The sequence below is a fragment of the Aplidium turbinatum genome, chromosome 7 (assembly GCF_918807975.1).
Source record: "Aplidium turbinatum chromosome 7, kaAplTurb1.1, whole genome shotgun sequence".
Lineage (NCBI taxonomy): Eukaryota > Metazoa > Chordata > Ascidiacea > Aplousobranchia > Polyclinidae > Aplidium > Aplidium turbinatum.
In genome coordinates, this window is record NC_137478.1 from 33470739 (window position 1) to 33484482 (window position 13744).

The 13744-nt window shown below is 42.0% G+C and overlaps 1 protein-coding gene across 1 annotated transcript; it reads right to left on the bottom strand.

Moving 5' to 3' along the window:
* Positions 1 to 1860: 1860 nt before the first annotated feature.
* LOC145773964 (uncharacterized) lies at positions 1861 to 10152 on the bottom strand. The gene is made up of 14 exons (XM_082585089.1): positions 10055 to 10152; positions 9601 to 9653; positions 9285 to 9380; positions 8775 to 8933; positions 8054 to 8212; positions 7407 to 7562; positions 6777 to 7023; positions 6269 to 6381; positions 5507 to 5639; positions 5195 to 5347; positions 4806 to 4900; positions 4293 to 4484; positions 3522 to 3670; positions 1861 to 3028 (listed from the first exon to the last, which is right to left on the bottom strand). Exons 2-14 carry the CDS (start codon positions 9641 to 9643, stop codon positions 2813 to 2815), a joined length of 1911 nt encoding a protein of 636 aa, XP_082441215.1. The 5' UTR covers positions 9644 to 9653; positions 10055 to 10152; the 3' UTR covers positions 1861 to 2812.
* Between the last annotated feature and the right edge of the window lie 3592 nt (positions 10153 to 13744).

The following is a 13744-nucleotide window of genomic DNA, read 5'->3' on the forward strand; positions in this document are numbered from 1 at the left end:
TGCCCCTGACAGGTTGGCCCCAAGTATAGTAACTTTTCTAAGCATTTTCTAGCGCAGAATTATGCTTAGCGCACTTTTTAATCTTAACCTCGAAGCTCGACTGGTTAGGGCGAAATTTATACAAAACGACAGTTCCGCAGCGCCACCACAGGCGAAACTCCATATTTCACTGCTCTGGGACGTCTTTGGTGGTGTTACGTCATCCTGGGTGGGCGTCGTTAGCGACGGATAAAACAAATGCTTTCTAGATGTAATTGGTGGATCACAGTTTGGTCGGAATTGGTACAAGCGGTTGCTTTTTTCAAAGATTTATTGTTTTTTGCAGTTTAATAAACTGTACTGGATAGCCTACGTTCCTACAAAACCTAAAATATACTTGATGTGAAAAATGAAGAAATCGTACGAATCATCATTCATATTTAATTCATCATCATTCATCACTATTCATAAATAAATAAAAGTTTTCTCTCTCTCTCTCTCATAATGTGCCTTCAGTTGGCCATTGAAATCCGGTGTAACGGCCATCTGGACTTGAAAATTGTTTCGGATTCGCCAAACAATGCATGACGGCAGCACAATCCGATTGTTGCTTCCGAGAGCACCACCTTGTAGTATTCACTCCAATACCTGCCTGTAAGCGACTAATTACCGATACTGCCTGCAAGGAAATAAAATCACTTCGTTTAGTATGCATTCTTTAGCGTTTAGGGTATTTTTAGCCTAATGTAGCATCCTTACTCTTTTGATAGGTCGCCGTTTTCTCCTTTCGGTTGATTGCTTTTTCTCCAGTTCTTCCTGCTCCTCATAAAAAAGTCCTCAGAACTGCAGGATGTAAGCGTGCCTCAAAATCGGTCAAATTGGTAACACAGCTAGATGCGTCTTTCTTCAAAAGTTCTTTCGTCTGTGGCACTTCATGGCAACATACACATTCATTGGGCTGGGACATAGACTCGCACTTGTGGCAAACGCACCACCTACAGTTCCCAGCACGCCACTCATTGCTGAGAAGATCCAAATCGGGTTGGTGGTGTTAACAAAATCATCTCCATTGAAGTGAAGAGAACATAGCCTATATACGACTAGTTTTGTATGGTCCATCCCACTTTCGAACACTTGAAGAAAACTTTGACTATTTTCTTCTCAGCACCTTGTTTTGTTTGAAAGCATGAAAAGATTGCACACGTCTTTGTCACTGACTCTGTCACATAAACAGCAATTTCCAGGCATTACCTCAACCATAAATTAAGGGTACTGTCTGTGAGATACTGCTGTTACACTGCAAATGGCTATAGCCAGATTAAGACAAATAAAAAATTATCTAAATTGTAGCCCTGCAAGAGTTTAGAAAAACTGCAATTTCAATTGAATTGAGATGCTGTTTGATAAAAATAAACTCAATCTATTTGATCTAAACCTGATAGTAATAATAAGTTGACTTTTTCATTTCGGTAATTCTCATTTTGCACATGCTTTAGAGTTAGACCAATAGAGCCCCACACATTGACGTTTTGGAGCAGTCGTACCATACCTTACCAACTCACCACAGAGAAAGAATGTATCCTTCCCACCCATGGTGACGTCACAGCGAGGTTGCCGTTTTTATTTTCGCAATTGAATGAGTGCCAGATTTGCCGAATGTGAACGAAAGTTTGCAAGCGTGTACCTTAGTAGCCTGTTGATATTTTTTACAATTTGCTGGTCAGGGAAGTTTGTTAGTGTCATCTCTTTGGTATCTTAGGTAAATTTAGCAAATTTATTTTCCTGTCAGAGGCACTTTCTTGGCTCAGGTAGCTACATTGTGGCATTTCTTTTAGACACTTTGTAGTTGAAAAACCACAATAAAGACTCAATTTTTTTTTTAATTTTGTTTATTACCTCGATAAAAAAAACAACAACACAGAACAAAAGTTTGCGATATAAATAAGGTTGGAAACAACACAAATGTACAACATTACAACTCAAGAAGTTTGCTGCAGAATAAACACACGGAATGTGCAAGTTGTCGTAATGTGGTCATTTCCACACACTAGTCGAAGTTGAAATGACAAGCTCCTCTATCTCTAACTTATTGCAGCTCATTCATCTTTGCGGAGAGTTGGCTGATACCTAGTCAAGTAACTGACCCAGTCCTAATAAACTTAATCTTTTATGACGATGTAATCTTTGACCGGTGTTTTTATGGCTAGGTGTTGTTTTAAATTTCCACTCCACAAATGTCTAACGTTGGTAATTGCGTCCTGTTTATATGTTGAGAAAGAAAGACAAACATTCAACTTGTTTCTTCATTTTATCAGCTACACATCTAAATGAGACTCGAGGCTAAATAAAATATCCTTCAATTACCATACAAAGGACAACCAACCGCACGTCACCACGACACAGTAGGTTTATATGTATCTCAGCGTTCTAGTACAAGTTTGCAGCGATTGTTCTTGCTATTAGATTGGAAGAAAACGTAAAATTAAAAATTGTCGACACTTTCACAGCTTTGTCAACGGCAAATAATGTGGTTTCACCATTTCTTTCAATTTTCTCTTCCAAACTAAGTTACTGTAAGTGTGAATGTTCCATATAGTTCCCAATTCAAAGATAGGGTAAAAGTTTGGCACAAAACTAATGAAATTGGAATCATTATTTTTCTAAATGTGTGATAGCCTAAGTTACTGTTTCTTTAACATGTTAGTGTGAGATGCTATTATATATTTGTAAAGAGAAAACGGATTAAAAAATTTCCGTTTTAGAAAAACTATCAAGAACGATGTTTATTTCCATTGGGTGGCGCTACAGCGTCAGTTAAAGTAACTTCTTGGGTTCAATCTTCGCAGCAGCCTTGAGTTCTGTCCCGGATCCAGGGCAGGTAGTAGGCGATGTCGGTATATAGCGCGGGCTGACGGTTGAATAGGAGGGTATTGCAACTAGGGGACCCAAGACTGGTGAGGCCGTATAGCTGCCAACGTTGGATCTGTAGCCCTGTCCGTTGGTTAACTCCAATAACTTTGGGGCCTACAAGCGGACCTCCAGAGTCACCCTGTAAGTAAAAATAACATTGTTGTGACTTGTCGAATCTAAACGTTTGAACCCCATTGCTTGGCTGGAACGAAACATATTGACCATATTTTGATACCAATGCAGCATTTCTGATTCAAAATACAAGTAACCCCAAGTCTTATTCAAACATTTCAAAAATGGTGGAAGTTTCTCATCCATAAAATGCATCTTTGTTTGTGCAGCCAAGTAACTTTGGGTGACGTCCGATGGATTTTCAAGTCTTCACATTTATTTAAATATGAGAACCCATGCATCAATCGACAATCCCTTCTGGTTGAAATAAAACAAACCACACTGGCAGAAGTGAGTAGATATTCCCCGTTCCACCAACGATATGTGGAATATTAGAAAAAAAAACTTTAGTTTTGTTGCATTCGTTTACGTGGTGGAAGATCGTCACAAAACCATGCGAGGAGAGGACCAGGCTAGTGACGTCATCACACGATGACGTCACAATGTCATTGAAGACTCACCGTGCATGTGTCGTGGTTTCTTTCACCCCCGGCACAAAGCACCCCAACCGGGTTGCTGGAGTTGTATTTTGGCACATCCTCTCGGCACACCGTCTCGTTCAAGATGCGAATTGCGACTTGCTTCATCATTGAGTCGCTCGGACCACGATCTGTAATCATAAATTAAACATATCATCACTCTTGTGACATCACTTTCATGACATAACTTGCAACCCAAACGTCTTTACCCAGCAAATCTTCAGTATTTTGCTGGAGACTAACATGGTTTGTTTGTTTGTTTATTTGTCGTATCCAGGTTTACGCCCGGTCATTGAAGATTTAGATTAAATGGACGGGAAGGCAAGGACCACCTTCAGGCATGTCTTCATAAGTGTCTTGCCAAGGACACCGTCGCATGCTCTTGAGCGGTGTCGAACCGGCGCCCTTTCGAACGTCGTTCCAAGGCTCTCACCACTCGGCAATGCAGCCGACCATTCACAGATTCGCAGACTAACATTCACAGACCAAGACCCGAGTTAGGTTAAGACTGAGTCCCATTTCAACCATTATTATAGTTAATCCATTGTCAAAAGGAAAGCCTCTGTTTTGGGAATGCATCTGCTTTCAACTTTGCTTATCTACGATTTCGCTATGACTTGCAAATGATTGCGACAAGGTTGCAGGGTTCACAGGTTACAGGGTTCACAGGTTACAGGGTTCACAGGTTACAGGGTTCACAGGTTACAGGGTTCACAGGTTTAAGTCAAACTACATTTTTGGTGAAAGTCTTACTTTTGGTAATTCCCCATCCAGTGGCCCAGACGATTTGGTCGATTTTAGGTTTGATGGCGGGAATGCAAACCGGTTGCACGAACTCGTTGAATACGATCGGGCGACGAAGACGGATGACGCCGATGTCATGGGTCACGATACCGCGATTAACTCCCGTCACAAAGTTCTCGTGTTGTTCCAGATACTCGATACCTGAGGATTTAGTTTGGGTCAGTGACGTAAAATCAGTTTAATGTGTGCACACAGGAAGGCTACTGTGGTGAAACAAAGATCTTGTATTTTCTTTAAAAGAAAAGCACAAAATAAAATTTAACAAAAATAATTGCGAACATAGTCAGGTAGGCTAACTTCACGCAGATGGATGTAAAACAAAAACTAGAATTTTGTATCTTTCTGTTTCTCTAAAATGCAAAATGATCGTTTTTTCGGACCCCTGAGCGCATCATTTCCTTCCGCCCTCTCTCACGTTCTATTGGGAGAGCATCAGAAGTTAGCTCATCAGTCAGTTCTTACCATCGCGTCCATCGAAGACTTGCACTTGTTTCCCGTATTTCTGCTTCCAACCGACGTAACGTCCGACGTAGATCTTGTAAAATATCGCGTCAAGACTGCAACAGAAGTTGAACAATTGATGAAAAATCTGTTTAAACCGTTTACTTTCATTCAGCAAAAACAAATACGATTGATAGATGTGTTGCTAAAATCTGTGTGTGCTATGAGTTAATCGTTGTTGAAATCTTTATCATCGGACTGGAAAAGTTTCTTTTAGAACTTAACCCTGGCAGTTTCGCATAAGCTACTTCTTGAGGCTGTCTCCGCAGGCCGGTCTTCGATAATGACAATGTGAAGTTTTAAAGCGACGTTTCCAGCAGAACAATCCTAGCGAGTTGCAATTAACTTACTCGGCGATCTTGCTTCTTGCGCTCTGTCTGTTCATGCAGTGAGCCGCTGTGACCAGCCATCTGCTGCAGACAATTGTGGCGCCACACAAGAACTTTCTGTTTCCTTCAGACTTCAGCATCATGGCTGTCCAAGGGTGGCTGAATGGGTGAGCTCTGTGGAAGGTAATTTGCAGTGTTACCAGCTTTTCAAACAAATATACTCTAAGCTTTAAATACGAAAAAATAAAGCAAGTGTGACTCACAATTTCAATTTCAACAACTTGTTACTCGACTCCCTTAAGTAAAAAATTACTGCAATCCAAGGTGACCGACCTTGTCCCGCCAACGATTTTCTTCAGCTGAAGTTTTGGTGGGGGCACAGTGGAGCCTGGGTAAAATCTAGGTCTTCCACATTCGGTGGGGAAGCATTGACGTGGGGCTTGTGTTGGGACCGGAAGGTATTGACCTGCAAAATAATGGGGCGTTTTGTCAACTGAATTGTGACAAAGGGAGATAAAGAGACTATTGTTGAACCCGCCACTAGGTCGTCTCTGTAGCCTATTTCTAGATTGTAGTAAAGTTACAAGCCTGTTTAACTCAGAAAGTTTAATAAATTGTTGCTTGAATTATTTTGGCTTCAGGAGGAATTTATTTGCACGATTCTTTCAAAGGTTATCGCAAAGTAAGCCACGTACAGACTGCATGACTAGACTATGGCCGATGCATACCATGTGCTGCGATATTGAAGAAGTTCTGAGCAATAGTTTTATGTGCAAAACATTTAACACTTTTTTTGACATTTGGTTAAAACATTAAAACATTGTTGTAAAAATAACTCTTCCAAACAATAGGAGATTGAATTGAATCTAATCTTATGCCATAAAAACGTTTCACAAATCTAACCACTGTATTGAATAACACTCTCTCATAGTTTTACATGATGCGAAAGTTGTTACGTGAGTTTATCAAAGGATCAAAGACTGGTCGTGGAACAGCCCGAGTATGCATCGACTCAGTCTCTTACTGTGAAAACGATCATTCAGTTGCCGTGATATAAAATCGACTCAGAATCAGCTTTAACTTTAACGAACTTACATCGACCCCATCTGCACCTTTGCGCATACGAGGGAGGGGGGAGAGTTGTGGTGGGGAGTGGGATTCTCGTGGTTGTCGCGATTGTGGTTGTTGTGACTTCTGTTGTGGTAGTTCTGAAAGAAAAGCAGCCAATTAGCAAATGACACGTCATCAAGTTGAAAGCTGTCGCGCAACTGAAAGAAATTGAAGGTTTATTATGACGTAACAGCGAGTAGGTTGATGCAAACGAGTCAGGTTTGTTGTGGGAACGCATCAAGAAATGCCGTGGATTCCAAGGTAAACTATGGAATATTTGATTGGACTCGGACTCTGCGCCGCTCAGTAACTGGTTTGAAATTATTTGAAAACACTATAGGAGGAAGAGAGCATTGAAACGTCATCGCGGAGAATGACGACGTTTCAATTTTGTCGCTTGTGGTCGCCATCATCCATCAAGTGTCAAACATCTTTCATCTGAAGCTGAAAGTACCAACAACAACAAATGCAGGCAAACTGACGTCACACTTACGTTGCTGACGTCGTGGTGACGTTTGGTCTGTTCTTGTTCATTTTTTCCATGAGCTGCTTCAGCGACTTGCTCAAGATGTCGTAGATGGAAATGTTTTCCAAGTTCCCTCCTCCATGCCTCCGGAGCATTTCTATGAAGCTGGGACGCTTCGTGGTGGTCGTGACCTCAGTGGTTGTGGTCTGGGGGGAGGTGGCAGTGGTGGGAATCACCGATGGGGGATTTACTGGTCCCAGAAGTCTTGGTGGTTCTAGAATGACAACAATGCAGTCCATGACGTTTGTTTGTTATCTTTATCCTGCATAGCGGGAAAGAGGACTTGAGCGCTATGCATCGGTGTACGCCTTCCGACGTACACCTGACCCACGCTGCAGCCGACGGCAATGTCTGTTTCCGGTTGTCTACTTATGACTTAAATTTGGTACTACCCATTACTCGAAATCGATCACTGACGTCACTACATGTCGAGGTGACACATCTTTCTTACGTCATAGTATCGTCGAGGTTAAATATAGCATGACCGCATTCTACAAAGTGATGTCAGGCCATCTTTAACTCACATAATTTATGTGATTGATGACGTGATAATTGTAAGACACCAAAACAATAAATCACCACTCGGTGGCGCACTACCTTCGGTTCTGTAACACTTTTGAGTCCCATCGCTGAAGAGGCCAAAGCAGCAGCCCTGCCTCTCGCACGATAGAGTGTTGACCCGTCTGGTCGTGCATAACTGAACAGCCCCACTGGGGATCTGGCATTGTGGAGAGGGACAAGTGCGGTCCAAACCTGGAAGAGAAAGTTGAAAGTTATCAGATTATTGCCAAGATATTATAGGCATACTTTCCTTACATCAACTGATAGAAGGATTCAGATAGTAATAACTATATTTGATTTAATTCGCTCTGCTTTGCTTTTTTGCTTAGCATTGAGCACGTTTTGTAGCGTTGATAGTTTTCATTGTTTTAGTTTCCTTATATATATTTTCATTTACATCATCAACTTTTAACGTCATCAGAGCTGGAGCCATCCTGGAGTCCACTTCACAGCCACAATCTTTCGCTCTATAGCAACTGTCTCTGCTGTTTGTTGACTTATTGTGAGCAAACAGACAAAGCTAAGAGAAGACGCCCGATCAGTGGGCGTCCACAATAAAGCAACATAGTGGCCAGGGTCACGTGGTTAATGAGGGAAATACTGGGAAGGCCAATGAGGCAACGACCCGTGTTCAATTCAGAGACAGCGATGAAAAATATAAGTGAAACAAAAATAGCGCCCACCAGCGGGGTAGTAGCATCTGCTGCTGGATAAAGCATCATTGACGTCATAGCAGCAACCGATCTGAAGACAAGCCTCGACTCCGTCTCTCGGGTTGCCACATCGCAAGCGATTCTCTCGCGGCACGGAGGTGCAATGGAAGAGACAACTTCCAGAAAACTCTGCAAAACAACATGTCATCACGTCACAGTGAGTGAAGCGGCATCATTTATGACATCATTGTGCAATTAATCAATGATTGTGAAGTCTTGCAGCGGAAATAAACGCGTAGACCAATGACGTCACGTTCATCGCTTCACGTGAAACTTGATCCGGAATTAAAAATTTTCTTTCACGGAAACTGGAAAGTCTCAGAATGAAAATCTTTTCAAAGCTGAAAACTTGTTTCACAACTTCAACAAACTTTTAAACGTTCTAAAGTCTTGACCCAAACAACTATCCACGTCATTGCCACAATCACGGCAAACAATAACATCGCTTCGCGGTCGTCAGAAACGACCGTTTGGTATTGAAGCAACAATTTTCTTGTCGTAAATCTTTTGAAGTTTATTACCAACAACTCGAAGTTTTGTTGAGGGACCGAACCCAGCGAAGTGTGACAAGGAGAAAACACTGTCAACTTTGGAGGGCACATCGATTTGCCAACTGGATCTTTATGGAATTGAATCTACGTTTCAAAACAACCGTGGACGACTAGACGAAAGTGAAAACATTGGAACTCACGAATGGCGGCATCAGTTCGTCGATAGGGGCGGAGACTCCCCGGGAGGAAGTTGTCCCCCTCCACTCGGGACGATGCGCTCAGGGAACCTTCAGAATCAGGGCTGGTCTGAGGATGGAAACACCAGGGCACGCCGGTCACTGCACTGTCAAAGCAGCAACCTGCAAAGAGAATCCGTCATGTACAGTGAGGTTTACACCATGTACATCAGTACTGTACATGTGAGGTTTACACTAATGTTGGTTAATTGTCAAGTCGGTCTCATAACTGACTCGGTTAGATTGTATTGATGGGATGACGAATGAGCATATTATTTCAAATTAAAACATCTGATGTTTCTCAACCTGATGTAAAATTATATCTTTTTGAAATAAAATCCTTCTTATAGACTCTACCAAAGTCATGGTCGCATACAAATCTTCTTTTTACCAGCAGCCCAAAAAAATATTTCAACTAAACAATCTCGTGACCAATGACCAATGGTAAGGAGCAAACCGAAATTGGTTCCTAACCTTTCGCCTCGCACTGCTGCTGGGTTATCCCCCCGAAGCCACAATCCCTCCGTGTCTGTGCGTTGCCTCCACTGCACTGCGCATGCGCGCTGTGACCTTTAAAAATAAAATAAATGTTGAAACATCAGGTGGCGCAACATGACACAAACAAGCGTGGGTATGTTAGTATGACGTTGCAACACGTCACAAAACAATCTGAGCCGCTGTGGTGGCGGAACAGTACAGCGGTGGGTGATCATTCTAGCGGGGCGTGTTCGGCACTTGGTGGTGACAACAAACAAAACTACAATTACAAAACTATGTGACAATGACTTACCGACTGCAAGAAGTGACAGAATAAACAGCGCTAGAGTACCCATTGAGAAATATCTAAAAATAAACACAAATTAACATGTTTCGACTTGGTCGGCCCAGACAGCAAAATCTGTTGTTTGAACGTCTGCAGACGTTAAATCAATGTAAACATGACGGGTTTTGCTGTTTGGGGAATAGCCCACTGTAATACCGTTCTTTTAAATGCAATTGGTGACATCATAATAACAGAATCGATTTCATGGCTTTCATCATTGATCGATAAGTTCATGATCTGTTGATTGGCAAATAATGACGAACGGAAATCTAAATAATCCCAATCAACTTGATGGCTTCTGAGAAGTGATCAATCATTGGACAAGTTTTTCATGGGCAGCTTATAGTCACGTAGCCTACTAATTAAGCAACAGCGAAAGTGTTGAAATTACTTTGCCTTTTTATTAAGAATTTGAACTCACCTGATTTCAAAATTTCAAATATGGACAGAAAATATAATTATCCTATGATTAACTTTGCTACTTTGACTTGGATCCTGTTGGAAAAGAAAAGAAACTTTTACCAGCAAAACTAATGTTGCCTTCCTGACGCTTTTTCTTAGATTGAACAACTCTGTCGCTCTCAGCTCTATCCTACAATAGAATGTGGCGACTGCAATCGCTTCTGCAGCGTCAGGTTTATGCTGCTAACATCTCATTATCTTTTCCGCGAGACATTGAAAGAACAAGCTTAGTTTGGCCACAAAAATGTTTATCAGCCTCAAGAAAGTTAATAGCCTACTCTCATTCCGCCCTGGGGCTTGTAGACCCTACGCGACGGCATTGTCATCTTTGACATAATAGTCACTGGTGGATATTGTGAGTCAATCTTAGAATGACGCAGCCTGTTATTGTTGATTTTTGGGGTTGACTGTTCATGCGGGCTTCACAAAGATGAATCAACCTGAAAAATTCTCAATTCTGACGTTCCGACTTCTTATAGTTTTGTGATCCCTGCTCATCTGCGATAGCGAGTCTACCTGGTTGTTATTGAGGCTTAACGTTTCGAGCTGATGTCTTTATAGCCCGCCCTTTCTCACTCCCTTTTTCCCTCAACCACTATTCTCACACCGGTTTGCTAGTCTCACACCGACTGAAGCAGCGGCGAGCAACACATGACGCGATTGAGTGCAGCAGCCACTATGCAGTTGTAATGTCTTGTTCAAAATAATTTTAGTTTTTGCTTTCCGAGAGGAAGCGAGCGGTTACATCTCATGGGGGCATGCACACCTGCACTGTTTGTCCAAACAAGTCTAGGTTCGCTAATTCTTCGTGCCAGCGTATTTGTGTGAGGGTGTTTAGGTGGCGTGTTTGTGGGAGGGTGTTTGTGTCAGGGTGTTTTGGTGAAGGTGTTTGGGTGGGGTGTTGGGAGCCCTGCTTTGTTTCTAAAATTGATAAACAGCATGTGGCTTCTACTCATGTCCCAGACAGGAATCGAACAGGAACCAATGGAACTGAGTTGCATCATTGACGTTGATGATATTGTTCTTATATAACCAACAATGCAGCTTCCATTGTTTTGTGATGGAAGGCGCTTTTCACGCGGTCTGCCATCCCACGCATTATTCAGTAATCGCTCCACTGTGTAACATGAGCAGCCATTGATGACGAGCTATTGCTTGGTCATATTAGAATCAAGTTTACAGCGTTAGTTCAAGCCCGCAGCGTCATCGAGGTGACATTACTGACACCATACACTGTAATAATCTACATTATGACGCATCGGTGCAATATATCGCATCTTATTTATAGAAGGATACTTCCAGCTAAACGATTCTCATGTAAGATGGCACAAGGTTTTTCACCTGCACCCCTGGCTGTGCACCCTTGGATGGGGAAAACTAGCGCCGAGGAGTGCGGTGTTGAGAAACATATTCTACAAAGTTACAATCGGAAGAGCTAAAGCTTTTTCGTGCTTGTTTTGCAAAATAACCTGTTGTCACAACATGGCAATTACTGAACCGCGGCCGGCACTTAGCGCTCTCAGGAGCTGCCCTTTATATAAGGGTTGATGCTTCTGGCGCGTTCAACAATGGCCCGTGCCGGGGTACCAATAGTGGTCGCCCTGGGGCGGGACAATTTGCTGATTTCATCTTTTGAGTTGTTTGCTGCAGACGCGGCTATCTGAGAAGCGGTAATTGTCGTGATTGCGGCAAACAATTGAAAAGGGAAATAGTCGAGTGTTGCATTTCGCTTTAACGTTGCCCGATCCTAAGCTGCGATAAGGAGTCGACATTTTTATTAACCGCTCATTGATATGAAATTACAATAATTTCTTTTGAAAACATTTCAAAACTTTTCTAAGCGGTTATCCTTAAATTGACAAATTAAATCTTTTCAAGAAATCTTAGTCCGATGATCGACATCGATGAACTAGGCTCGCGATCACTCGACACGTAATATGCTTTCAAAGCAGCGAGCCGCGTGATATGCTAAGAAAAGTTATTTTAAAATCTTCAAAATATCGAATCAATCAATTATTACTGAAATAGTTGAGGCCTTTTGTATAACGACGTTCTATGTGAAAGCGCACAAACTCGTGAAGGATCGCGACCACACGCGACACCGATGCTCTAAATTCGAATTTTCCCCAGAATTTTGACGCCGAGTTATTGCAGAAATAACGTGAAGAATGTTTTTTGATCAAAATGTTTGCCATCGCCCAAAACGAGCTGCTGCTTTAAGTATTTTGCGCTAATAGATACTTAAACGTGACGTCACGTAGACTTTTCAACGTTCTCACTCTTTTATTAGAATTGCAGCGATTTGTCGCGTCACGTCTAAACAAAAAGTATGCGCGTCTGTCTTTTCGGGGTCAGTAATTAGCCTGAGGCAACAGCGGAATTTCTTCGAGTTCATTGTTGACAACCAAATATTTGGCGTCTTCTGTTTACTTTTCGCCCAAGCATCCACAACGATCGTCACAACTTGTCATTATGAGATAGTAATGCTGCGGTGCTTCCCCTCCTTGATCACCACACAACTCATCGTTTTATATTTTTTAATGTTTTTAAATTTGTTCCTGCTGTTTAAATCCAATTTAAATCACGTGACCATACAACTTGGATCGCCACTTTCGCGTGGTGACGTCATAATCGGATTGATGCGTTGGCAGATATTTCGACAAAACCGCGTCTAAGAAAATTTCCATTAAACGTTAACATTCCACCAAGCTTTAAGGTTGTGTTCTGTGGCATCGTTTGCGGTCCAAGCTGCACATGAGGAATGTCGGTAATGCTTCGGTCGCTGATGATTCCATTCATGAACAGTTGCACACCACCGGAGTGCATTGCATCAACGCACGACTCTGGTGAAATCAAGAGACACAAAATCAACCAACACGTCCGAGTTTTCACAGGCCCATGATGATGATTGCACGGCTCATGATGATGAATGCACGGCCCATGATCATGAGTGCACGGCCCATAATGATGAATGCACGGCCTATGATGATGATTGCACGGCTCATGATGATGAATGCACGGCCCATGATCATGATGCTCGGCAATGATTATGAATGCACGGCTCATGATGATGAATGCACGGCCCATGATCATGATGATCGGCCTTGATCATGAATGTAGTTACAGCCCATGATCATGATGCTCGGCCATGATCATGATTACACGGCCCATGATCATGATACTTGGCCATGATCATGAATGCACGGCCTAGTTACACAAATTATTATTGCTTCACAAGGTAGATTTAAGCGATTGTTTGCAAATTATCATTGTTTGCAAGCTGGCCATGTTACCATGGCAATGTACCGCCACATCTTCAAGGCGATAATTAAAGGCGACGATATCTGAAAGCTTCAATTTCTCGCAATTAAATCTCCAGGAAAGGTTTGGTGCCTGATTATTAGTTTATTACTCAGGTGGAGCATCCACTTAGAAGCATCCGGATAATTGCTTCTGATTATCACTTTCTTCAAATTTTATATTCCTGAATAGGAGAAACGGAAGAAAAGGAATTTTCTATGGAAAACATGATTCGACGCTGCCAAGTAAGTCAAGTCAATTTATTTTGTTTCAACAGCGCCATATATTAACAAACAATCAGAGTAAATGCAATTGTCAAAACAATGCATTGTACAACTGTTGGTTAAAT